At 40.3% G+C, this 26,509-nt stretch overlaps 1 protein-coding gene across 2 annotated transcripts in view; it reads left to right on the forward strand.

Moving 5' to 3' along the window:
- Positions 1-5,058: 5,058 nt before the first annotated feature.
- The window catches only part of c7h11orf88 (chromosome 7 C11orf88 homolog), a 28,393-nt gene continuing 6,942 nt past the window's right edge, over positions 5,059-26,509 (forward strand). The window contains exons 1-3 of one of the 2 annotated variants that reach the window (XM_018095989.2): positions 5,059-5,300; positions 13,067-13,105; positions 17,093-17,163. In XM_018095989.2, the coding sequence (XP_017951478.2) occupies positions 5,123-5,300; positions 13,067-13,105; positions 17,093-17,163 (288 nt within the window). In that variant the 5' untranslated portion in view covers positions 5,059-5,122. The remainder of the gene's footprint in view (positions 5,301-13,066; positions 13,106-17,092; positions 17,164-26,509) is intronic. The other variant, XM_018095988.2, reaches the window with a different exon arrangement.

Raw genomic sequence — 26,509 nt, forward strand, 5'->3', positions numbered from 1 at the left:
CAGCTTCAATTACATTTATATATATTTTTAAAGGAGACATATTGGATAAATGGGAAAAACACTAATTTTGTAGGCAATTGTGAATAATATACGGTGCTGGTTTCCTTTGTGCTAAAAATTAATCCTCTCTGTAAAAATAGCCCCTTTATTGGAGCTCCCTACAGATCGTATCACTTCTCCGTCCAGTGTGAAATGAAGAGTGGGCGTGTCCTAACGGTCCTTGCCAGAAGCACAGTAGGAGGGGGATAGCCAATCACAGCCCTGCACTCACACAAGCCAAGACAGGCTTCAGTTCCTTATTAGGTCAGCCTAGCTGCTGATTGGTTCCTATGCTACAGTGCAGTGTACGGAGGGCCGCCGGCTCCCCAGCTCATCCAGAGAATTCAGCCAGCAGGAAGTGGAACAGATGGGCGGGACTAGTGGGGTTTTTGTGGAATTTCTCAATAAATCAGTCAGAAACACAACTTTTTAAAGCACAATCCTTCTATATCTAGAGGAGTATAATTCACTGGTACATTCATAATTTTTATAGGATATGTCTCCTTTAAATTTGAAAAATTGGTACTTAGTGAATATTGGTTATTTTCTCTAATTATTCAGAAAATACTTTTTGTGTTGACATCCCTTTTAAGAATCCATCTAATGGAAAATAATGGTTTAGCAACACATTTAAAAACAGACATTTGTTTCCAAAATCTACAAAAAATTACAAAAGATATTAAAATGAAACTGCAATATAAAACATAGCAACAGTGGAATAGTCATCTCTGACATTGGCCTAGTTACCAGGCAGTGTAGATAGATGATTTGAAATTATATCAATCACTAACTACACAGCCAGGTGAAAAGGTTTATAAAGCAATGTTTGTACATACTGAGTAAAAGTGGAGAAAACACAGAAAGAGCAAATGTTGTTAAGTTATCCAAAAATAAACTTGCCTGATTAAAGAGAAGATTATTAGAATCCTTTCAATTGGTCTTCATTATTTATCTGTTATTATTTTTATGGTATTTGCCTTCTGCAAATTTAAAGTGCTATCTTGTTGTTGGGGTCACTGACCTTTACAACCAAGAAACTGATGAACTGAAGGCTCTGTTTGTATTGGTTATATTACTTTTTAATCTTTTCTTTAGAGGCCCTCTCATATGAATCTTTAATTTTGACTTTCAAACTGCTTCCTGCTTATAAGGATAAGTGAGACAAACCACAAAGCCATTTACATTTCAAGCTGGCAATAAGCCAAATAAAATTATGGAAAGCTGAACAACTGTGTACACAGGAAAATATTTATTGTAAAGTAAACATGTGATTAAATGGTTTACCTTTTAAAATGCTTAAAATAGTTCTTTTTAAAATCTTTTTTCTTAATTCATGCTACTGTCTCCAGGCATCATGTCCATTTATTTTGACCTGCAACAGTTCAAACTTAACTATAGATATAGCAAATGGCAGGGCACGATATAAATCATGTATTGATATTTCAAAAGAATCCGAACAGCTATCACTTGCTGTAGTGGTATATCCAGTTCATTTCTTGCCTGCTTCTAACCCGTGAGCACCTACCTGGCCTCACAAGCTTGTGAGAAGGAAAACCTATGTCAGGTGTACATATATGCCTGACAAAGGGGTTCTACTGAAAAGCTTTAAGATTTTCTTTGCACTCAACAAATAAATGGAGCAGGGCATTGTCTGGCCCACCACAGATTCTGTGTGCCTCCATCTTCTTTGCGCTACAATGGATTTCAGCTTTGAGATTCTTCTGTATATGTAGTGAGCACCAGTACTTCACGATAAATGCAAATATTGTGCAAAAGAAAATATTATATTGCACCTACCAAACCAATTTTGTACACAAAAGCCCACTTTCAGCTTCAGGCTGAATGTGTCTCACAGCTTTCCCCAGACAACTGGGTTTACCAGAACTTCCCAATGACAACCATATACTTAGCATACAAAGCTAGCCTTAGGGGCAGATTTATCAAAGTACGATTTTCATACCTTTTTCAAGGTATTTCAAGATACGAAAAAATTGTATCTTGAAATATGAAAAAATCGTATGTTATCGTATAATGTCCGAAAAGTACGTTTTTTTCATATCTGAACCATCATAAACGGCAGGAAAACCTTTCCTTCAGGACTCAATGGCACTCTGCAGCTCGAACCTGGCCCAGGGAAAGTCACGAAAGCTTGAATGTATCCAAAACTTTCATACTCGGCGCAACAATATGATTTTGTCACGTTTTTTGACGCAAAGTACCAAAAAGTTGCGCAAATGTAGGAAAAAGTTGCAGAAAATACACAAAAGTTGTAACCTTTAAAAAAATAAAAAATTTTTGTATTCAGGCCTGTTGTAGTTTGATGAATGTGCCCCTTAGTGTCTTATTCTGACTCTCACAGCACACCTCAGCCCATAGATTTGACATTCAAAGCACACAGGAAATCCCAAACCCGACGGTATTAGATACCACAGAAAAACCCACATATATTGAGAATCTCAGTTAATCCCCAGGACCATGCACCATGGCTCCCTCTATTTTGGCATAATGCACACTCCAACACAATATGTATTTGGGTTCAAAGTGCATCCTGAGACCCCCAATGCTTTGAGTTTCAGCCCCCTGTGCACTGGATTTCACAGCCCTCTACCACCCACAGGTAATGGGGCTCACAGTGGGCCTTTAGCCACCAATATGCACCCCTAACCAGTGTTGGACTGGGGTGTCCGAGCCCCACTAGGGCTTCCAGCTTTGGGGCCCCTCAACCCAGTCGCTAACTCCTCCATTTGCCCGCCCCCCAGCCTCCACCACCTCCACGTGTGCCACATAACTTTTACTTCCTCCTTGCGGCTGTGATGGAGGGTAGGGGTGAAGGGATTGAGACTGGTTCGACAGGGCACAACAAAGGCTGTGACCCTGCAGGTCTTCTCCCAGGGTTCTGATGGCCAATCCAACCCTTGCCCTAAACATGTATTAACCCATAAGGCAGAATTATGCATCACATTTTATTCTCCCGTTCTGCCAGCATGCATGGTGCAGCTGCTTGGGTGTCTGCAGGAAATTTAAGGAGAAGTCATCAAACAAAAGAAACCTGTTTTCCATTCTAAGCTTGTATACTGTACAATAAGTAACTGCTACGAAAATGCCAAGGAATTATATATAGGAAAATAACTAATTGTGAAGTCCCTTAGTGGAAAAGCCACTGCAACTAGGGGCACTGTCTAAGTAGAGTGTGTAAATAATTACAATTTGTTAAACTATGCATAACACAATAATAAGTGATATAAATTAGGAAAAAAGGATCCATCTTTATACCACAGTTCTGTTGTTCATGGGGACCCAAATACAATACCCATATTCCTTGGGAACTAATCTAACTTCTCTGTACTTCTGGTACCAGCACTTATACACAACAGTACAGATAAGAGAAAAGCTGCAGAACTTGCCTCTGGTTTTCAAACAGCAGGAACACAAATTCTACAGATTTTAATCATATATGGTGCAGGAATTTTTTTATTATAAATTACAGTGTAATTATAAATTACACTATTTATAGTGTAAAACAGGGGATCTGGGGTCTCAAGCTGGTACAGTCCTCAATGGAAAAATATACCAATATATCTCAGTAAATGATGTTCCTGTGGCCACATCCAACCTTTGGTGGCCACCTACTGAATATTTAGCAGCTGCTGGGTCAGCACCAACAAAGCTCTGGTGACTGCATCAGTTTTAATATAGTCATAAGTATTTAATTAGTAACATGTATATTGTATCTATAATCCCCAGATCCACAGAAATCAACTGTACCTGACAATTGTCCCAAAGCATACATTATACAGTAGCTAGAAGACTCCCAAATCAGTAAAACAATAAGGTCCCACCCCTATCCCCTCAGGCTACTGTTGAATTTTAAAGGTGGCCCAACACGTAAAAAGGTCGCCAAGCAAGCGGATCTTCTCCCTATATCCCCACCTATGGGTAGTGGGAATTTGGGCTAATTCGAATTATACTAATATATTATTATTAATCTGTCCGAACAATATCTGGCCAATTTCAGGGCAGGGCAAGCCAGTCGTTGTTGCCCCTACACGGGCCAATAAGCTGCCGAATTGGCTTTTTCACAATACTGCACATGCACTGGCCAAAGTGGAAAAAGATCCTTGCTCTGCAGAAATACCCCAGGCCAGTGCAGTTTTCTGTTTGTAGGAGCAACAGCCTGGGGAATTTGGTAAGCAATTATAGTTACTGTGTGTTAAAAGAATAAATTCTTCTTAAAATTTTAAAATATGATATACCAAAGCAAGGCTTTTTCCACTAAAAAAATGAAACTTGGTTCTATATCATAGGGGTCAGAACCATAATTCTGTTCTCAGGTTGTGTAGGGTTGCCACCTTTTCTTTTACCCTGTTCCAGCCAATGATGTAAAGGGTAAGGGCAGGTCCAAAAGAAGGGTGAAGTCATGATATTGCAGGATTGTCGTTATGGTGGTTTAGAGGAAGGCCTTGGTCTATATAAATAAAAAGTGTGCATAAAAGGTTGATTTTTAAAGTATATACTTGATGGTTCATTAATGTTTATGCTAAGAGATTTATTTGGATAGTTTAGAAGCAGACACACAGGAACAGAGCTGCCAATCAGTGGGGAAGCTGCCCAAAACATAATGGACTTTATGTGAAGTGCTTTGCAAACAATTTAAAAAAGTAGCTCAGACAGTGATTTGTATTTACCCACAATTTTGCATGTTGGGGGTCACCCTCTTTTGCGCAGGGGGAGCCAAAAATTTTTTTATAAGGGGGCCCTGAATCCAAAGATATGCCACTGTATCCATGCCCCACTTACTGCTCAATAATAAGCACTCACACACACAAACATACAAGCAGTCTCACACACACAGACACAAGTAGACTGAAGCCATATTCACCCTCCGTCTCACAATCCCACAATAAGACTGTGAGTCCCAAAAGAAAAGTTATAATGTACAAGTCCCAGGCAGCTGCCAGTGAGACCGGCATTGTTATCAGGAGAGAGCCCCCTCCTCTGGACACCCATGTGCACTGTTCATTCTGTCTCTGCTTCCCCAGCTGTATCCAGGGCAACCGCCTGTAAACAAGTGAACTTGCCAGCAATGGAGGATGTTTGGGAAGATGATTCTAGTTATACAGTGTTCTCAGGCTCCTGTGAGCGGGACGTGAGCCTCTGTAAGATATTCTGGAACTCGGTCACTCTGCAGCCGCCGCTGGAGTCCCGTCTTGTGTCTGGGGACATAGAGCAGCGACTGAGAGCGGCAGGAAGCACAAAGCAGAGTAAGTTCCTTAGTGGGGGCAGGGACAGTGAGAGGGAACCATTGACATGCCATTTATATAGGGATACATGTGCTGGGTTAAGTGGGCTCTTGGCATGGGTGTGCAGGGGGGGCAAAGGGGACATTTGCCCCCCTCAAATGCACCACGTTCCCTTGATGGTGTTTAAGGTCTCAGCAACTGCAGATTCTCTGACACTCCTGGTAACACCACGTCTCTGGGAAGGGAGGGTGAATGTGGGTCTGGGAAGAAGGGGGTTAAACTGCTTGATTTTCTGTGTGTGACTTCGTGTGTGTGAGTTTGTATTCATTGTTGTGCTGTAAGTGGGGGTCATGGCTACCTGTGGCTGGGGCACCAAGGAAAATCCCAGGAGGTGGTAGGCTTTATTGTCTTTATATCACTTCCCATAATGCATACCTTCCAACATTTTGAAAATGGAAAGAGGGACAGAAAGAAATGCCACATGCAGCATGGCAATTTTTTGACCAGGCCCATTTTTGCAACCACCCCCCTAAATACCACTCCCAATTGACTAATTTTGCCAGATTATTTAAAGTTTGAACACATTTCTGGGGGTTTTGGGGTCTTGGTTTATTTGTGATTACAGTTTTGTTAAAAAAGCTGAAACTGCCCTTTAAGCTGCAAGTCTCAGTTCCCCCAACAGACCTAGGACGGCACAAATTGTTAAACTTTTTCTCCCATACAGAGCAATGGGGACCTCTCCACCACTGCGAGTATAAAGCCCAGCGCAAGAGCATGTGCGGGGGGGGTGTGGAGTGCGCGCCGATCACGCGTATGCGCATGTGCGCGCGCGGGGGGGGCGACGGACAGGGGGTGGCCTTGGGGCACCCGGAATACAAATCCAGCACTGGGTATGGGATCCGTTACCCAGAAACCTGTTATCCAGAAAACTCCAAATTATGGGAAAGCCATCTCCCATAGACTCTGTAATAATAAAACAATACCTTGTACTAGAGTTCTAGTGTCCTTCAGTAGGTCGGATACCCGCGGAATACTCACAAAGCGGCGGGGGCTTGGTCGGAATCTACTTGATGTCCCCACCTTGCAGGGGCCTGCGGGTACCTGACGCACTGCAGCGCGATGGCCATTTAAGGGGATAACAAATGAAAATCTACTTTTCCCAATGTAAAAACGACCAGCATGTGACGTCACTTCCGGATGGCGCAATGCTTACTGTTCAGTTAGACTTGCATTGGGATAAGATGGTGGGTAAGTGGTTGTGGGTCGGGCAGGAAAGGGTAGTGGCGTTTTGTCTGCCACTGACATCCAGAAAATAAACAACAGAATCCAGTGCTGTTTTGTACGCCCATCACCACTCCTAATATTTAATGTTAAGCACCTTGGCTGATGCACATAGAGCGGTGATAGGTAGACACTTAAGAAAGATGTTCAATCGAGTATTTATGCCTGGAGGTATACCTGCAAATACTTCATGTGTCAGCCATTGCATTCATCTTTACAAAGGGAAAGAAGCACACCAGTGTGTCGGCAATGCCTTTAAATCATTTATTTGTAGAAATGAACAAACAGCATTGCATTCACCATTAAATAACATTAGGTGCTGTGATGGGGGACAAGCTTGTATTGACCACTGACTGTTTCTGCCTTGCACATACTTGTGCAAATGATAAAACCAAATAGAGTTGATTCACTAAAGTGCGATAAGCATTATTGCATGCTTTTTTGCGGTAAAATTGACGCCAAAAAAATGCGCGATCCGCTTAAGTATTATGACATGCGTTAAGTCGCATATCGCGTGCGTTAAATAGCGCACAACCAAATGTGTTCATTTTAATGCGTTAATTAGCGAACAGAAATAGTATTAACGCATGATTCACAAATACATATAAAGCGTTAAACGCGCTAAATATCGCATTAGTCTATGCGAAAATTAATACCTACTTGGGGCAGGCGGTAATTATAGAAAAGTACAGTTCATGAGCTTTTGGCAACACAATATGGACTTTGCAGTGTGATTTATTCAAGTATGTGTTGGCCCTAGAGTGATGTAGCCTCCAGTTTGCAGGAAATGGTCATTTTCAGAATAGTAGCTTTCTGAAAGTAATGGCGTGTATGGCTAATATGGCGTGTGTTTTTTCGCACGCGGTGACAATTTGTGCGCGCTGCATTAATTAGTGCACGTTAGGTCAAATACCGCATGAAAATAGTCTTCTCAACTTAAATAATGCAAACGGTATCGCGTCTAAATTAACGCAAGTATCCTTTTAGTGAATCGTGTGTTAAGACGCGAAAAATAAGACGCGATAACATTTTTAACGCATGCTATAGATAGTGCTCGTTTTAATACACCTTAGTGAATCAACCCTAATGTGTCTTTTCTCCTTTTACTGCTTACAGAGTTGGCTCTTTTATATTATATAGTGAATAAAGTACCCCACTATTGTCAGCTTACCTGATACCCCAGGCCAGTGCTGCTGAATGAAAAAGCCAGCTTATCAATTCTAAGTTCACCTTTCACTGTACTGCACATGCGCCTGCCCAGGACAGAATGAAAAGATGGAAGAAACTGAGCAAGATGGCGACGAGAATCTTATGCAGAAATAGCCTAGTCCGGTGTAGTTTTTAGTGAACAAGAGTACCGGCCCAGGGTAGCAGGTAACCGATTTTAATCATTGGGGGTATCTAAGTTTTTGACTCCCTCAGTGATTTAAACTTTAGTTCTCCTTTGAAGAAACAGATTTTAAAACTTTGACTCAGGTCACAAAAATAAATATCCTGCAGTATACCCAGACTGAACTTTAATAAATCTACCCCAGTGCTATATCCATTATATGCACATTATATGCAAGAACTATAATCCATTCTCCGCTTACTGTACAGTACATACATCAGCATGACTAACAGAATGCTGTTGCACGCAGAAAGCTGCCAATACTATGCATTTTTATCATGACTAAGTCATTTATTCTTTAATTATTACATTAAAAGGCTCTGGGTACACAAAAAATGACAAGCTAAAACAGCCTGATCAGGGAAACTTGAATAAAAAAGAAAATCAATACAAATATGCTTTTACATATTGAGCTTTCATGGTGAATTCATTTTGCATTTAGCTTTAAAATATTTATTATTGTGTATTTAACTTATATTAGTTTGTTGCAGTACTAGATGCTAAATACTGTGAGTTTGGTGGGAAGCAATGTGGCTAAAACATACTGTACATCAATGTTCATTTTCTAAACACATCCAGAAACATTTGAAAAGCTTATCTCTTCATATTCAATTCCAGATTTTTCAATAGGGCCAGATTCAGTGAGAAACATTTATTTCACTGTACATCATATGGACCTTAATTAGGAAAAAGGATTTGTTTTCCTCAAACTGAATCTTGCCCATAGGTTTTCCCATAAAATACTGGTTTGGAAATAAATGTCAGGGAATTAAATCTGGCCCATAGTGTATTATTTATTTGTGTCTTTAGATAAACATATGTGTAGGGACCCATAGGGTTAAATGGCCCCTATGGCTTTAAATCCCTACAGTACCCTTAGGCTGATGTCAGACGTGGCTGAAGTCTCGTGTTTTTACGCGTATTTCGGCTACATGTGGCTGCACCCGAGCATATCTTATTCATTCAGGTGCAGGCACAGGTAGGACGCATTTACAGTAGCGGGGCATATTCTCGGCAAACGTTTTTCGGCTTGCCAAGAATACGCCACGTCTGATATCAGCCTTAGTTGCTGGGCAGAGGGGAATGTAATTAATTAAGTTCATCTACATATGTGTGCTATTGGCTTGCAGGTATGGTGACCACTTCTTGCCTCACTTTGGTATAGTGCTGGGAAAGGAGTGGCACCTTCCGCTTTGATTCCACCTGAGGATCAGAGTGAATGTGTGCTGTGAGCCCGGGGAACAGGCCTAGCTAATGTTGGGGAACAGGGCCCCGTGAATAAGCTATTAGATAGTGGCAGGTGTAGCTCCCTTTATAGTACATTCTTGGAGTGTAAGGCAGTTAGGGTTGAGCTAGAAAGAGCAGTTCTGAGTTCCTACATAGAACTGGTAGTTTTGGAGGTATCTCTCCCAGGCCATATTGCCTGTAGTGTAGGGACCCAAGTGACTAGGGTATCAGGATAGAGAATTCCCTGAGGGGATCCACTACAGGGTGTGGGATAGGTGAAGTGAAATTCCTGCCAAGTCTGTCTGCAGGGGAGTGTTAGTCTGTATTACACTCTACATGTGGCGTTGCCTGTACCACTGGCCTCTGAGAAGCTGTATTGTGAGTAACCCTGTGGATGTTAAATAAACACTTATTATTTTGTCGTTTGCAAGAACCTCTGGCGCCCTCTGTTTTAATTTTTCTGCATAGCAGCAAGACAGGTGTAGTTGCACAATACCCTCACCATCCTTTTCCACTTAGCGAAGGCCCATTCTGGGGGAGAGAGTACAGTGTAACCCATGTTCTACTGGTACTAGTTCAGGTAGGCAGCTATTGAGCTGAAATAGAGGTTACATATGTTTATATTCTTTTAATGTGACCACACATGGCCTGATAAAAGTTGCCAAAACATGTTAGACAGATTTTTAAAACTATACCCCCCAAGCAGTGTAGGTCTCTATAAAATATATTGCATAAACAAGTTCATATGGAAAACCTTGCTTCATCTAAGTAAATCATTTACATAAAAATATACTTACGCCCCACTACTGTAAATGTGTCTTACCTGTGCCTGCAGCAGAATGAATGAGATATGCTCAGGTGCAGGCACATGTAGATGAAATGTCTTATTTTTCGCGACTTAACGCATGATTCACTAAAAGCATACTTGCGTTAATTTAGACGCGATACGGTTGGCGTTATTTAAGTCGAGAATTTTCGTGTGGTATTTGACGCAACACGCGCTAATTAATTCAGCGCGCACAAATTGTCACCACGTGCTGAAAATGACCATTTCCCTGCAAACTGGAGGCTACATCACTCTAGGGCCAACACAGACTTGAAAAAAATCACACTGCAAAATCCATATTGTGTTGCCAAAAGCTCATGAATTGTACTTTTCTATAATTACCGCCTGCCCCAAGTAGGTACAGGTATCGGACCCCTTATCTGGAAACCCGTTATCCAGAAAGCTCCGAATTACGGAATGCCCGTCTCCCATAGACTCCATTTTAATCAAATAATTCAGAATTTTAAAACTGATTTCCTTTTTCTATGTAGAAATAAAACAGAACCTTGTAATTGATTCCAACTAAGATATAATTAATCCTTATTGGATGCAAAACAATCCTATTGGGTTTAATTAATGTTTTATTGATTTTTGAGTAGACTTAAGGTATTGAGATCCAAATTACGGAAAGACCCCTTATCCGGAATATCCTTGGTCCCGAGCATTCTGGATAATGGATCCTATACCTGTATTAATTTTCGCATAGACTAATGCGATATTTAGCGCTTTTAACGCTTCATATGTATTTGTGAATCATCCGTTAATACTATTTCTATTCGCTAATTAACGCAATGCGTTAAAATTAATGCATTCGGTTGCGCGCTATTTAACGCACGTGATATGCGACTTAACACATGCGACAGTACTTTAGCAAATCGCGCAGGTTTTTTTGCGTCAATTCTAACACAAAAAAGCATGCGATAACGCTTATCGACCTTTAGTGAATCAACCCTTATGAGTGCTATAGAAAGTTTATTGAAAACCATGCGAGACATAAGATATTAAGTAATGATATATATGTGTGCCAGAAAATCTGCAATGATAGACGTACTTGAATTTTAGTACACCTGCTCTGGCGATTTTTCTGGCACAAGTCATTATCATTGTATATCACACTTTAAAGGAACAGTAACACCAAAAAATGAAAATGTAATGTAATGTATGTAAGTAATTAAACTATAATGTACTGTTGCCCTGCACTGGTAAAATTTGAGTGTTTGCTTCAGAAAGACTACTTTAGTATATTAATACCCTGCTGTGTAGCTATGGGGGCAGATATTCAAAAGGAGAAAATGCGCAGGTTACATAGCAGCTAACAGATAAACTCTGCAGAGTACAATGATATTTTATCTGTGAACTGCTATGTAACCTGTGCCTTTTCTCCTTTTTTTCCAGCTTGAATGGCTTCCCCCATGGCTACACAGCAGTTTATTTATATAAACTATAGTAGCATTTCTGTAGCAAACCCACCAGTTTAACAGGGCAGGGCACCAGTACATTATATTTTAATTACTTTATTATTTGGTTCCTTTAACAAATGGACCCCTCAGTGTGTTGTCCTTGTATGGGGTAGATATAGATTAATAAGTGTATTTTATAGTTTTGTTACATGCTCCAATCATTACATGGCAGCAATGGCTAGAGGATTCGCTCTAGAAGATTTTGGAAGCAAAATGGAGGGAATTGCCCTAGGAAGTCTATAAAAAGGGAGAGAGTACTGTACTCAAGCCATTTAAGCTGATGACAGGGAAGAACTGATGGTTACATGAATTAACTCAATTTCATAATTGCATGGCAGAGGTTAAGGGGTAACGGATATGGTATTTACTGTCCAAAATGCTAGGAACTTAGGTCTTTTAATAATCTGGCACACTATACATAAAATACATTTAAAGATTTCTAAGTTACTGAGTAATTTATAGTTAAAAGTGCCTTTCATTTTGCTCACCCATGCAATAGCTGTTGTCTCTTCAGTCTCATCTGATAAGGTTTCTAACTCCTTTTATGTTGTCATAGGTCTCTTAGTGGTCTCCCTCAATAGTCTCCTTGCACGATCAGTCCTTGGAGGACTGGCAATCTATACATTCTGGAAAATGCCAGAGGGGCTGCTGTAAGATGCCATAGACAGTCACTATTTAGTGGGCTGGTGTGGGACAGTTTGGGCCTCTGTGTACTTGAAATGCCAGGGACTATTTTGAATCCCAGTCCAGGACTGAACAGCAGGTTCTGGCAGATTTACAGGTGTGCTTTAGGAGAATGCAAGTCAAAATTTAAAAAGCATACTGCCCAATAGTCCTCCTATTGTTTAGTAAAAACGCCACACTTTTGGCTCACCTAATCAAATATTTACTCAGTCACACTTACTTCACATTTTCTAGAACAGGCAGCCATCCTTTCCCTCCTTGCCATACTGCACATGTGTTTCATTCCCTCCCCCCCTCCCCTCTGCCAGATCCGCTTCTGATTGGCTGGTGGGCATGTGTAGCTCAGAACAGGAGACAGGATCAAGTTACACACATGCTCAGAGAATAGGAAGGCTGCCGCTGGCTGCCTACAGGAAGGACAGAGAGATTTCAGTGATGTCACTGTAGTCTTCACACTGCTGTAGGCTGCCAGCACCATATCTCAGAGAAGCAAGCAGGGATCTGGGAATTTAGATATGCAGTAAGTACTTAAAAATAATGCCTTTAGACTTACTTTTAATTTATATTAACCTTTCATTGTCCTTTAACACATTTCTTGCCAGTGGATACTTATCTGTATCCTAAGTTTGCACATAGCTTTGACTGCCATTCTGTTCAGGAAGATAACAGTGATAGTTGAAAACTCATATCCCACATAGTGATGTAGGGATGAAATAAATGCAGCATATGCTTTGGGAAACAGCCCAATTCAGAATTTTATTGCAACATTCTCATTTGGCCATTCGGCATCAGTTTTTACCAGGTCAGAAACTGGTCAACTTAATGTAATGTAACACCTTTTAAATGTGTAAATTGTATTAAATTTTTGTATATTTGTGTTTATTGCTCTCATTTTACATATTTTTATTTGCATTAATAGATAAGAATATTGCACACCAGCAACCTGTGGATAATATAAGTAAGTCACTTTTTTGTCAAGTATTTTCTAGTTTTTGCTCCCAGAATGTCCAATGACCTCATATACTCTGCATGCATAATAAGGTAGCACTCAGTAGTCTGATGGCAGACCCAGAGGGTAAGCACCCTTGTACAGTGACTGTTAAATAGCACTGTGGGGCTGAAATGTTTACACAGAACAGATGTACATGCTGCCATGTAGAGCAGTTCTATGCAGTGCTATAATAAATTGTTATTCCTATATTTATTTCCTTAACACAGGCTTTAAATTTTGGACATAAGACATTGTGCTTATTACACATGGCAGTGTTTGTAATCTGTATACAATAGCTTCTGTATAAATACATAATATATTTCCTTAAAGGGGAACTCTACGCAAATAATTTAAGAAAATGTAATGTTCAGCATTTTTTTTCCACTTTCATAATTTTACCCTGGCCATTTCCATGTCAGCTACGTATGGGTTAGTGCCTTCCCTTTGGCCCCAGACAGAAGACCCCTATCTCCCCTATAAAAAAACTTCAAAGCCTTCCCACTCCCTTACATAGGTGTCAATCTCTCTAGATTATTTAATTGGTGTATAAATGCAGGGCATATCACTGCCATCTATTTATTGTTATAAATGGTTAGGGATGTCAAGAAATTCATTCTGGGGTACTTCTGCAGTATTACAATGGCACTTTGAAACTCTTCAGAAAGGTGACATCTGAAACTCACAGAGGTGTGAATGCTGTGGAGTTACTTACCAAAGTATCATGCAACTCTTCAAAACAGGTGTTACTTGTTAGAGTTGCATGAATGGATGTGTGAAGAGTTCTGAAACTGCCGGGGTACAGATGTTAGAACAGCATTGTATGTAGCAGACAGATGGTGTTGAAGTCCCCCGCCTCTGTTTAGGGATAGTTTCTCCACTTTAACATGAATGGCCTCTTTTACACCTCTTTCAAACCAGCAGTCTTCTTTGTCCAAAATTGGACGTTGCTATTTTCAAAGGAGTGTCCCTTGTCTTTTAGACACTCATTTCCATTCACGCAACTCTAACAAGTAACACCTGTTTTGAAGAGTTGCATGATACTTTGGTAATCCTTTCAAAGTAACTCCACAGCATTCACACCCTCTGTGGGTTTCAGATGTCACCTTTCTGAAGAGTTACAAAGTGCCATTGTGATTGGATTAGTGGAAGAGTATATATGCTGAGGACTTCCCATACCAGTCTGAAGAAGCTGCTCGGATGAGTAGTGAAACGTCTTCAATGATTACTTAACAAGTCCAGTTGCTTTAGATTTATTTATACTAGATATACCATGACCTGGATGAATAAAAATCTTCATAGTCATGTTCTCTCACCTAGTGTACCTATGCCTATGTGCTCCTTTCTGGCCCGTCTTGTGTACATACACAGAATCAGCCTGTGAGCATGTACACTGGTGCATTTTGGTGTGAAATATTTTGGAGTATCTAGTAGAATTAAATCTAAAGCAACTGGACTTTTTTTAAAAAAAAAAACGTTTCACTACTCATCCGGGTGGCTTCTTCAGTTCAACTAAGTTGTAGGGAATTCCCTGGCATTTAAACCTTTGAGGGTAGTACAGTCACAGACATCCAATCACAATGGTTCTATTGAACTTATTCAGTTAGGTGAGAAACAATAACAATTTACATTTTGAGTCATGTACATTGAAAGATTAACAATATGTCTATGAAGATTCTCATTCATCCAGGTCATGATATACAGTATCTAGTAGAATTAAGTCTAAAACAACTGGACTTTTCTGAGTTTTTCTTGAAAACGTTTCACCACTCATCCGAGTGGCTTCTTCAGTTCAAATGACTGGTAGGGAATTCCCCGGTATTTAAACTCTTGATGGTAGTAGAGTCACAGACATCCAATCACAATGGTTCCATTGAACTTGTTCAGTTAGGTGTTAGCTGAAACTGACAGGTGTAAGAAGGTATGATCCAATCACAATGGTACCAAGATTCTCATTGATGAAGGTGTTAATCCTTCAAAGTACATGACTGGAAGTGTGAACTGTTGTGAAACTGCCGGGGTAAGGATGTCAACGTGCCATTGTATGTTGGTGACAAGCGGTGTCTCAGGCCCCCTCCTCTGTTCAGGGATGGTTTTTCCAGGTTGGCATAAATGGCCTCTTTCACACCTCTTTCAAACCATCTGTCCTCTCGGTCCAAAATATGCACGTTACTGTCCTCAAAAGAGTGACCTTTTTCTTTGAGGTGTAGATATACTGCTGAGTCTTGGCCTGAGGAGTTCGCTCGCCTATGTTGGGCCATTCTCTTACAGAGAGGTTGTTTTGTCTCCCCAATGTATAAGTCAGAGCACTCTTCACTACACTGGACAGCATAGACCACATTACTCTTCATGTGCTTGGGTGTTGGGTCTTTCGGGTGCACCAGCTTCTGTCTCAGGGTGTTGCTGGGTTTGAAAAACACAGGAATGCGATGTTTGTTGAAAATTCTCCTAAGTTTTTCTGATGTTCCAGCAACATATGGAATTACTATGTTGTTTCGCCTGCTGTGTTCCTCCCTTCTGTTTGTAGGTCTGGTCTTTCTGTTGGTCTTTAATTTGGTTTTGATGAAGGCCCAGTCTGGGTACCCACAAGTTTTCAGAGCTCCTTTTAGATGTTTATATTCTTTCTCAGAGCTCCTTTTAGATGTTTATATTCTTTCTCCTATATTCTTTCTCTCCCGGCAGTTTCACAACAGTTCACACTTCCAGTCATGTACTTTGAAGGATTAACACCTTCATCAATGAGAATCTTGGTACCATTGTGATTGGATCATACCTTCTTACACCTGTCAGTTTCAGCTAACACCTAACTGAACAAGTTCAATGGAACCATTGTGATTGGATGTCTGTGACTCTACTACCATCAAGAGTTTAAATACCGGGGAATTCCCTACCAGTCATTTGAACTGAAGAAGCCACTCGGATGAGTGGTGAAACGTTTTCAAGAAAAACTCAGAAAAGTCCAGTTGTTTTAGACTTAATTCTACTAGATACTGAAAGATTAACACTTGCCTCACTGGTACCATTGTGGACTGGATCACCCTTTCACACTCGGTGAGGTTAAAGGAGAAGGAAAGGCTAATAAAGAGTTAATCTCAAACTGCAGGCATACCTTTAATTGTCTCAATAGTGCCCTTAAGTCTCCCCATATTTCTCCCATTCAGATGACCAGAAGCCAAACAGGAAGAAAAAACGCTGAGCTGTGTAAAGAAAGTTCCCATAATGCCTCACTCCTGCACAGACTCCCAGACCAAGTGAACATGCTCAGTTAGTAACTATGAGTCTGCTTCCTGCTGATTGGCTCAGATCCACATTCCTAAGGGGGGGAGTGAGTTCTTAGCATTCTTGAGGGAGGGGGAAGCAGAAAAAGACCAGAAAGCAAAGAGCTGCGTGTCCCTGCACAGGAAAACGGACACAACTAATCTTTTGATAGGGAGCTCAGTGCAGCGTTTATGTGAGTGCTTATGGCTGTATTTACATAGACCTTTCTGATAAAGCTTACTTAGTTTTTACCTTTCCTTCTCCTTTAAGCCAACACCTGCCTGAATAAGTTTAATGGAAACAATTAACTCAAGGGTTTAAAAGCTGTGGAATTCCCTACCACTCAGTTAAACTAAAGAAGCCACTCAGATGAGTGGTGAAACATTTTCAAGAAAACACAGATGTCCAATTGCTTTAGACTTAATTCTACTTGATACTGAAATACTGTATATCATGACCTGAATGAATGAGAATCTTCATAGTCAGTATTTTGGAGTGAAAATGCATTATGCAAAAATGCAAAATGCATGCATTTTCTATGCTAAAATCTGCCCCCCCTCTGTGCACTGATCCTTACCTGCATACACAAGATACGTTGAACAGGAGCAGATCAGCCAAGTGGAACGCGGCCCTTAGATTACTTTAGTCTAAGTTGTTAAAATAATTAGTTGAATCTTTTTTTTTAATTTGATTTTCTAGAAATGGAATCATTATTATTTGAAGCTCAGCAGAGACAATATCTAAAGGAGAAGGCGATTTACTTAAGCAAGGTATAGACGCTGTAGCTCCCTACTTATTATACACTAGAGTCATATATATCTTGTAAAATATATGTTTATGCATAAATGCTGCATTCTCATGTCTTATAACTCTGTGCTGCTCATTTTTTTTGTTTTCAACATTTTAACGACATTTTACTTTGATATGTGTGTGCTAGTGGAGCTAGACTGTAGACAGCATTTTATTAAAAACAGTCCATCTTATTAGAAAGAAAATCATTCCACATGGAGAGAGAGAGACATACAGTGTTGTAGATTTGACTTCTGAGATTGATTGTTGTCAGAGAAACTCCAGGGTCCATTAAGTACTGAAGCTATTAAAATTTGTTAAATGTAGCAAATGATTGTTGATTTGGGTAACTCTAAGTACATTACATTGAAGATTTAACACTTTGTTGAAAGGGCAACTAAATAAAATAATACAGTTTGAGCTTGCTCAAAACTCTGCTCCCGCAGTATCAGGAATGATAATGGTAACAAGGCACTATGGGTATTTTGGTTCCCATGATTATTATTAACTCAGTGGTGGCACCAAATTGCCATGGTAATCTTATAAACAGCTACAGTACAAGTGCTTGTCAGGTGATTGCAGCCTGATAATACTTGTCAATGCCCATGTTGCATTATCCTTAAAGGTCAATAAAAGACAAAGTCACTGGGAGTGGCAATTCCTACTACTTACTAACTCTAATTGCTAACCTGGGATGTGGAATGGTATAAGGGGGTGAATGAATAAAGGGGTTTTATGGGGATTATTTTTGCTATTGTGTTCAGCAAATTAGGGGTTTCATCTACAGGCTCTTTCCATAATATAACCCAAGCCTCGAAGCTACTAAAGCATATTTACTATTGACATATGGGTGATTGTGATGAAATCACACATAAGGCCACATGCACGTCTGCAATGCACAATTTTAAGTGCAATTGCCATATATTTTCCCATAAGGCCAAATGACTGAATTAGCCCGATATAGCCCACCCTAGGTGGGCATATAGAGAGAAGATCGTAGAGAGAAGATTTGGTGACCTCGCCATACGAGCTGATCTTACAGTGTACAGTCACCTTTACCAAAATAAACTCATCAGCAGAGGACAAAGAGAAAAATGTCTTTTCCTGCCTATGCTTGTACAGACATTTTAGATTTTAGAGTGCCAGAAAAAAGGATAGAAAGGAATGAAGTCCTTGTCTAATATAAGCCTTATATACAAACACATCTTCAAAGAAGTGCAAGTGTTCATAGAGACACAAGGGAACTCTGGTGGAATTAGTAAAAGGCTTTCTGTAACTTCAGACTTTTGTCAGTGGGTTTTGTCAATGGGTTCTGTCAATAGGTGCAACTCATTTGAACCAGGTGAATAAAACACTAATTAATACTCATGTCTATAAAGCTGATGCCACACCAGGCGTAGGGCTGATTTTTTTGGCAAGCGGAAAAACGCTTGCCGAAAATTCAGCCCTACTCCTGCTACTTGTGCCTGCACCTGAATGAATGGAATACGCTCGGGTGTAGGCACATGTAGCCGCATGAAAACGCGTGAGAATGCAAAGTCTCGCGTTTTCGTGCGTATATCGGCTACAGTGCACACATTTTCTTTACTTAGGCTAGAGCCACTGGGGGCTGATTCATGGCCTGAGAATCAGCCCCCAGTGGCTCTAGCCTAAGTAAAGAAAATGTGTGCACTGCAAGTTGTTCCCATTTAACAAAAACTGTCAATAATTTGAACCTTTATTGGTGCAATAAGCACAAGTTGCACTTGGGGATAGTGTAGCATCCCACAATTGGAAATTGCTGCATTATGGATAAAAAACATGGTGATTTTCATTTGAACTTTGTGCTGCGGTCAGAATGAAGCTTTTTGTGAGTGGGTATGAAGGCTTGACTAGCACTGAAAAAATGGGATAGTTGTGGGAATTGGACACATTTCTGGATTCCTAAATGCTGCATAAAATGTTTCATAAATGTTAAATATCAGCTGTTATCTCCATAAAGCCAGACAGACGTCTGATGGGTTTTCATATGAAAAATATGAGATTTATCTGTGGGGCTCAGATCATTTTGAAAGAACTTTTTAACACCCATAAATCAGAACTTCACAGCCACACATTTCATAGAATTTCACATAACTTATTTCTGATAAGACTTATTCAATTTTCTGTCACTTAAAGTGTCCCATTTACTTTATATTTTCTGTATTCAATTAGCTCCGCAATGAATTTCAAAAAGAGCATGCTCCGTGGAGCTGGCACATTTTCTGTCATTCCAGTAAAATTTTTTTGCTCTTTAAAGAAAAAAAAAAGTGTATTGGAAGCCCGGGAAAAAAGCCAGCCCAACAGATCTTTATAGCAGACTCTCCAAAATGCTGAGCTCTGCATTTGAACGTGTTTTGCAAGTCAGCAAAGGGATGCCTTCCAATTAATTGCAGAGTAGTGAGTCTTATCCATTAGGAGGCATTAAACCTTCCCTTTCCAAATCGGATCAGCTAAGAAGCAATCTTTCTGTATTTTGTCTCCTTAATTCATTTCACAGCCATTTGATGGGAGAAGAGCAGAAGTTCTGAACTTACCACATTTGTCAGTTGTTGCTTAAAAAATTAAAAATGCAGAATTGCAGTTTAGATCTAAGTGAATGAGCAATATGTGTTGATACTGTTCTGTAAAAGGGATGCATTCCTATTATTGCTGTATAATTTATCTAGCATAAATGCTTTGTATGCTGAACTTATTTGTACTGGTATGGGATCCATTATCCAGAAACCCATAATCTAGAAATCTCTGAATTACTGGAAGGCCAGCTTCCATAGACTCCATTATAATCAACTAATTCACATTTTTAAAAATTACCTTTTTCTCTATAATAATAAAACAGTACATTGTGTTTGATCCTAAGACATAATGATTCCTTACTGGAGGCAAAACAATTCTATTCAGTTTAATTAATGTTTAAATGATTTCCCTTCCCAATTCTCCTCTGTTCCACCACAGGCTAGTGCAGGAAGAAACACACCCAATTCTTTCTTATGGGGCTGTACTAACACAGGCGCATGTAAGTGCTGAATGCAGGTGGAACACAACATTCTGCATCCTACCTGTGTTAGGCCCTTATATGCATCTGTGTTAGTACAGCCCCATGGGGTGCAGGAAGAATCACTTATCTGTATGAGCTCTAAAAGCAAATATCTTTGTTTAAACATATTGCTAGACAAACATTATTTAGTAAACACAGGCAACAGTTATTCGGCAAACATTCTTAAGGGGGTACTATCATGAAAATGTAACATGAGCTTAAAGGAGAAGGAAAGGCTAATAAAGAGTTAATTTCAAGCTGCAGGCATACCTTCAGTTTACCTGTTTAGATGATCAGAAGCCAAACAGGAAGAAAAAATGCCCAGCTGTGTAAAGAAAGTTCCCATAATGCCTCACTCCTGCACAGACACCCAGATCAAGTGAACATGCTCAGTTAGTTAGACTATGAGTCAGCTTCCTGCTGATTAGCTCAGATCCACATTCCTAAGGGGGGGAATGAGCTCTTAGCATTCTTGAGGGAGGAGGGAGCAGCAGAGAGGAGACAGCAGAGAGCTGTGTGTCTCTGGCACATGAAGTCAGTGCAGCATTTCTGTTAGTGCTTATGGCTGTATTTACATAGACCTTTCTGATAAAGCTTACTTAGCTTTTACCTTTCTTTCTCCTTTAATCTTATGGAAATAATAAACCCATATATATATAAAATCAGTTTTGTAAAGTTTCTGATGTTTTCTTCCTTTCTTCCTATAGGAGTCACATTTTGACTGACATTAACATCAGATACTGTACATGACATGCTGCCTATGCCTAGACAATATATTAGAGCAGTGCTGTCCAACTGGCGACCCCCCTCTGTGTGGCCCCCCACCTGTCTGGCTGCTTTGATGGCTTACCTTTGGGATACCTGCCCCCCTGCATGGTTCTCACCTCAGATTCAGGCTGTAATCCCTCTGTATTGTTTAAACATGTAATCCCCTGTGTTTTTCACACCTTTTAATACCTGCATTGTTCACCCCCTGCAGTGTTCACACCTCAGGCTCAGGCTGTAATCATCCACATTGTTCACTTCTTCACACCTCAGACATAGGTACTGTAGGCAGAGTATGGCACATACAGCCAGCATAGGGCAGGTAGAGTATGGCACACATAGGCAGCATAGGTCAGGGAGGGTATGGCACATACAGGAAGGATAGGGCAGGCAGAGTATGGCACACACAGTCAGGGTAGGGCAGGCAGAGTATGGCACACACAGTCAGGGTAGGGCAGGCAGAGTATGGCACACACAGCCAGCATAGGGCAGGTAGAGTATGGCACACACAGGCAGGGTAGGGCAGGCAGAGTATGGCACACAGAGGCAGCATAGGGAAGGCAGAGTATGGCACACATAGGCAGGGTAGGACAGGCAGAGTATGGCGCACACACAGACAGCATAGGACAGGCAGAGTGCTGCCTGTGTGTGCCATACTCTGCTTGCCCTATGCTGCTTGTGGGAGGTGAACCCGGCAGGGGTTTGTTGTGGGAGTTTGTTAGCAGTTGGAAATAGTCATTAAATGGTCCCTAAGGTGTGTAATTATGTACTGGGGGTTGTTCTGCTATCCACAGGGAAGGAGGAGGCATATGGAATTTAAGGGTATATCTTAATATGACATAATTCTTTCACATATGAATGATGGTTGATATCCCCACAGTAAGGACCAAGCATTTGGGATTTTGCTGTGCTACCACCATTGTGATAAAATAGGTGTGGTTTGAAGTGGGTGTGGTTTCAGAAAGGGGAGTGGTCAAAACTGGCTTCCATTAGTGGCCCTCCACCACGTATGGTAGAAAAATTTCGGCCCTCGGCACCGTAGAAGTTGGACAGCACTGTATTAGAGCATCATGGGGAGAGAAAGAATGCAGGTGGGGGGAATCAGGACTTGTAACTTCTAATAATATTTAGAAATATTTATATTCTATGACATGAAGCTTATTTTAATTTAAAATATAGCTGAGTAGGCATGATCAAATAGAAGTAGAATCACTATGGTTCCGATATTCTCTGTACAGGACCTGAAAAATGGTGGGCAAGGTGTGGATGGATTGGGAATGAGTTTGGTATAACTGGGCATGGTCATGTCTGGAAAGGTGTCCTAATTTGTCCCACATTTGACAATTTAAATGTTGGAAGGTATTGAATGAGACGAAGAACTCTAAAAATGTGGCTTAAAATATACCTTTACATTTAAATTTATAAATATTACTTGGAAAAAACACAATTACAAAGGTAATGCTGACTTTTTTAAATAGTTGACAATTACTTTACACAAGTCAGCACCTTGGATTGGAGGTCCTCTTAGATTTTAAGATTAAATAGATAGCTTCCACGTTCCCTCTGGGTGGGACTATTGCTTCTTCAGGAAACTAAGGGTTTATCCCCAAGGACTAAGAGGCTTAACAACCGTACAACACTGAACTGATTGAACTGTCATTCTCTGAAATAACCATTTAAGCTAAGTAATTTGAAATTCTACTACTTTTGTGTGTACTTGCATGTGTGTATGTTCTTGCTTATTAGCAGTACATCAGAATGATCCTGTGTTTTCTACATATTGGACCAGATTCAAATTGATAAGAAAATCTTATCTCCTAATTCAGTTTCAGATGTTTCCATAAAGCCAGATGCATTAGATCCTATTAGATTGATAAGAAGCCCTATTTCAAAACCTGACTTTTTACAGTTAATTCCACAGAATGGCTAGTAACTATCCTATAGCTGGCTGTGATTAGAGAGCAAAATTTTCCTGACACAGAGGGAAACCCAAGGTGATCATATGCAGGCTGATAAAATGTACTATCTCAGCCCCTCCAGACTAAATCAACAGCTTATCGCTCTGAGTAGAAGGCCCTCCCAGTGGCCTGCCCCACTGATATCTGACCAAAATCATCCAGATAACTATCTGGCAGGTTTCAAAATTAGTTGGACAAGAACTGCAGTAACATGTTGATGTTGTCCTCCTCCAACTGATTTTGTTAGGCCTGCTGTATGATCTGAATGTTTAGCCCAATTGGACCCTCTGTGTTGGTTGTCATAATAGGCAAAGATCCACTTATTTAGCAACCTTACCAAACAAGTGTATCTTTAGGAATGAAGCCAGCTTTATAGATGAACTTTAGCCTCACTTATTGTGATATGTATCTATTGAGCCACTCCTATTGTAACTTTTTGCAGCCACTTGTAACCTTTTGGATACCAAAGGACCTTTTAATTCCTAATTTCTGCTGGGGGATAACTTGGGAGCTAAGCATCAGGCATCATCAATAAAATGTTTGATTTCAGGGACATGATGAAAGAACAAAGTCCTGCCTTGCTATTTTATGCAATTTTTTACCATGCCAGCAACCATGTTGCAACTTATACCTCTTGCTGTCCCTGCAAAGCTTCCATGCTTGATCTTTTCTACCATATATGGCAACTCCTTTACTAACAACACCGAATGGCAGTCTAAAATGTATTTACTCATAATGGTGTAAAAAAAATGTATACAAAAAGAGAGGCTCCAGGTTGAGTTTAAATATAAGAAATATTAAAGGACATGTAAAGCCTACATTTGCCTACAATGTATATAAGTTGGGCACGTCTCCAAATGGCTCCATTTGTACTGCATGGATCCCCTCCTCTTGCCAGCACCATCACATTTTCCTAAAGCAAATAGCAGCTTTCACCCGGTGGCCATTTTTCCTCTGATACATAATCAGTTACATTTAAATCTGCAAACAGCATAGACACACACAGACCCTTATTCAGCATACATTTCATCAAGAATACAGGCTCACACAGGTACAACTGTCTCTGATAAAAGTTATGCTTTGTTTGAGCACTGTAATGGTAAAGCTGAGCTCAGGAGAAAAAAAATTGAAGCAGCATGCCCACAAGCCAACAGCCAAAGCAAATTCCTGAGGGAGGGGGCTGAGTGGGTTACAGGAGGAATAGGAAATCTAAGTGATTAAGGAGATGTTGCAGCCTTATTTAACCTCTGGACAACCAGTGTGGCAGGTATTAAAAGATTTCAAAGAGGCTGTTCACTGATTAAATTTTTGTGTGTGGGGTTTACATGTCCTTTAAAGCCATTTGACAACAGAATATAGTATGACAGACACACTTGACTTCTAAATCATAACAAAGAGCAAGGAATCAGCACTGAGACATGACCAACCTTGCAGAGCCCAGTCATTCAAGCTGTACTTATTCCAGTGCAGCTAACTAAATTAATGTATTTTTTTTTAATTATTGCCTTTCAGCTTATTGCTTTAAAGTAATAGTTCAGTGTTAAAATGATAAAGCAGAGACTGTGCAAAATAAAAATTGTTTTTAATACAGTTATAGAGGGGAGTACAAGACAAAGCACAATAATGCTGCAAAAGTGCTTTTATTGCTATGCCATACACAACATTTTTATGGCCCCTTCCGTGCCCTTTATCAAGCACGAAAGGGGCCCGAATCATGTTGTGTATGGCATAGCAATAAAAGCGCTTTTGCAGCATTATTGCGCTTTGTCTTGTGCTCCCCTATATATACTTTTTGAATTGAAATCAGCTGAGAGTGCGGCTCTGTCATTTGGGGGTCGATGCACAAGGTCTGGAAGGCAGTGCACAGAGGACCTATCTAATCGAGTTTCAATATAGTTAGGCAAAAATGTAATCTATAAAGGCTGGAGTGGGCAGATGTCTAACATAATAGCAAGAACAGCTCTCTAAGCTGTTAGCAGTCTGTAACCAATCAGTGACTTGAGGGGGGCATATGGGACATAACAGTTCAGTTAGTTTGCTTCTGAATCTAACCTGCGTGCTCACACACTAACTGAACAGCTCTCTAAGCTGTTAGCAGTCAATAACCAATCAGTGGCTTAAGGGGGGCATATGGGTCATTACTGTTCAGTTAGTTTGCTTCTGAATCTGACCTGCGTGCTCACAAACTAACTGTACAGTTATGTCCCATGTGTCCCCGCCTAAAATCACTGACTGAGAGGTTAGAGAGCTGAAAGCAGGATGTAGAGTTCTGGCAGTTAGACATCTACTCACTCCAGCCTTTATAGATTACATTTTTGCCTAACTAACTGTATTACAAATATTTTTATTTTGTGCAGTCTGTCTGTTTTACCCAGTTTAATTTTTACACTGAACTGTTCCTTTAAACTAGGCCTCCATTCACTACTTCTTTGCTGTTTTGTGTGATAGAATTAAATTGTAGAAGGAGGGTTGGGGTAGCTTGGAAGTTTCTTGGGCTCTATAAATTAACAATTCCATAACCTCACTGTAAGAACAAAAGGCTGAGAAACACATAAGGGGTATTATCTTTATTATTATAATAAGGCACAAGGTTTTGTCTAGCACTCCTTTAAGCTCTAGCTGTTGCTGATTGTCATTGGTTCTTTGAACTGGAGCAAACTTTACACCCATTGTTACATTATCTCTACAGTATGTTAATACTCTAATTGTTATAGTAGACTGTTAGTTCAGAACTTAACCCATTAGGCCCTGGGGTCATGTGGTCATGAGAAAAAAAATGCATATGAAATAGCCACTAATTTGTATGCCTTCTTTTCATTGATTCAGCCCATCACTCAGGTTAATTAACTCAGCTCTTTAGCAGCCAGTAATGAGATGATTGCCCTGGTGGCAATGTTATGCTTACACATGTACTTTTCATTTCAAGATTGTTGAAAGAAAATATTGCTTCTGCCTCTTCTGTAAGAATATTCTGTAAGATAAGAAAATCAATCAGATTTGTGCATTTAGAAGGTTCATTATCAGCATATTGTAATCGACTGTATGTAAAGTAATAGCTAAGCATGCACTTGCCGTTTATGCCTGAGCAGGTATGTATGCTTAAAGGGAAAGATCAATGGTCTATATATCTGCAATATGAAGCAGCTTAAGGTGGCCATACACGCTAAGATCCATTTACTTGCCAAATGTCCCAAACAAGCAGATCTTCTCCCGATATCCCCACCTACGGGTGGGTGATATCGGGCTAATTCGGTCGTTTGGCCCTGGGGCCAAACAATCAAATTAGAATGGCGGGTAAAGTCGCCCGTCAGTTCAGGGACCACATCAACGAGCCAATGCGGTCCCCAATCCAACTGATTTTTAAACCTGTCAGGTCAATATCTGTCCAATTTCAGGCCCATACACGGGCCGATAAGCTGCCGAAGCTGCCTAAGGGACCGATCCAGGTCATGATATACAGTATCTAGTAGAATTAAGTGTAAAACAACTGGACTTTTCTGAGTTTTTTCTTGAAAATGTTTCACCACTCATCTGAGTGGCTTCTTCAGT

This window comes from Xenopus tropicalis, chromosome 7, assembly GCF_000004195.4.
Source record: "Xenopus tropicalis strain Nigerian chromosome 7, UCB_Xtro_10.0, whole genome shotgun sequence".
Lineage (NCBI taxonomy): Eukaryota > Metazoa > Chordata > Amphibia > Anura > Pipidae > Xenopus > Xenopus tropicalis.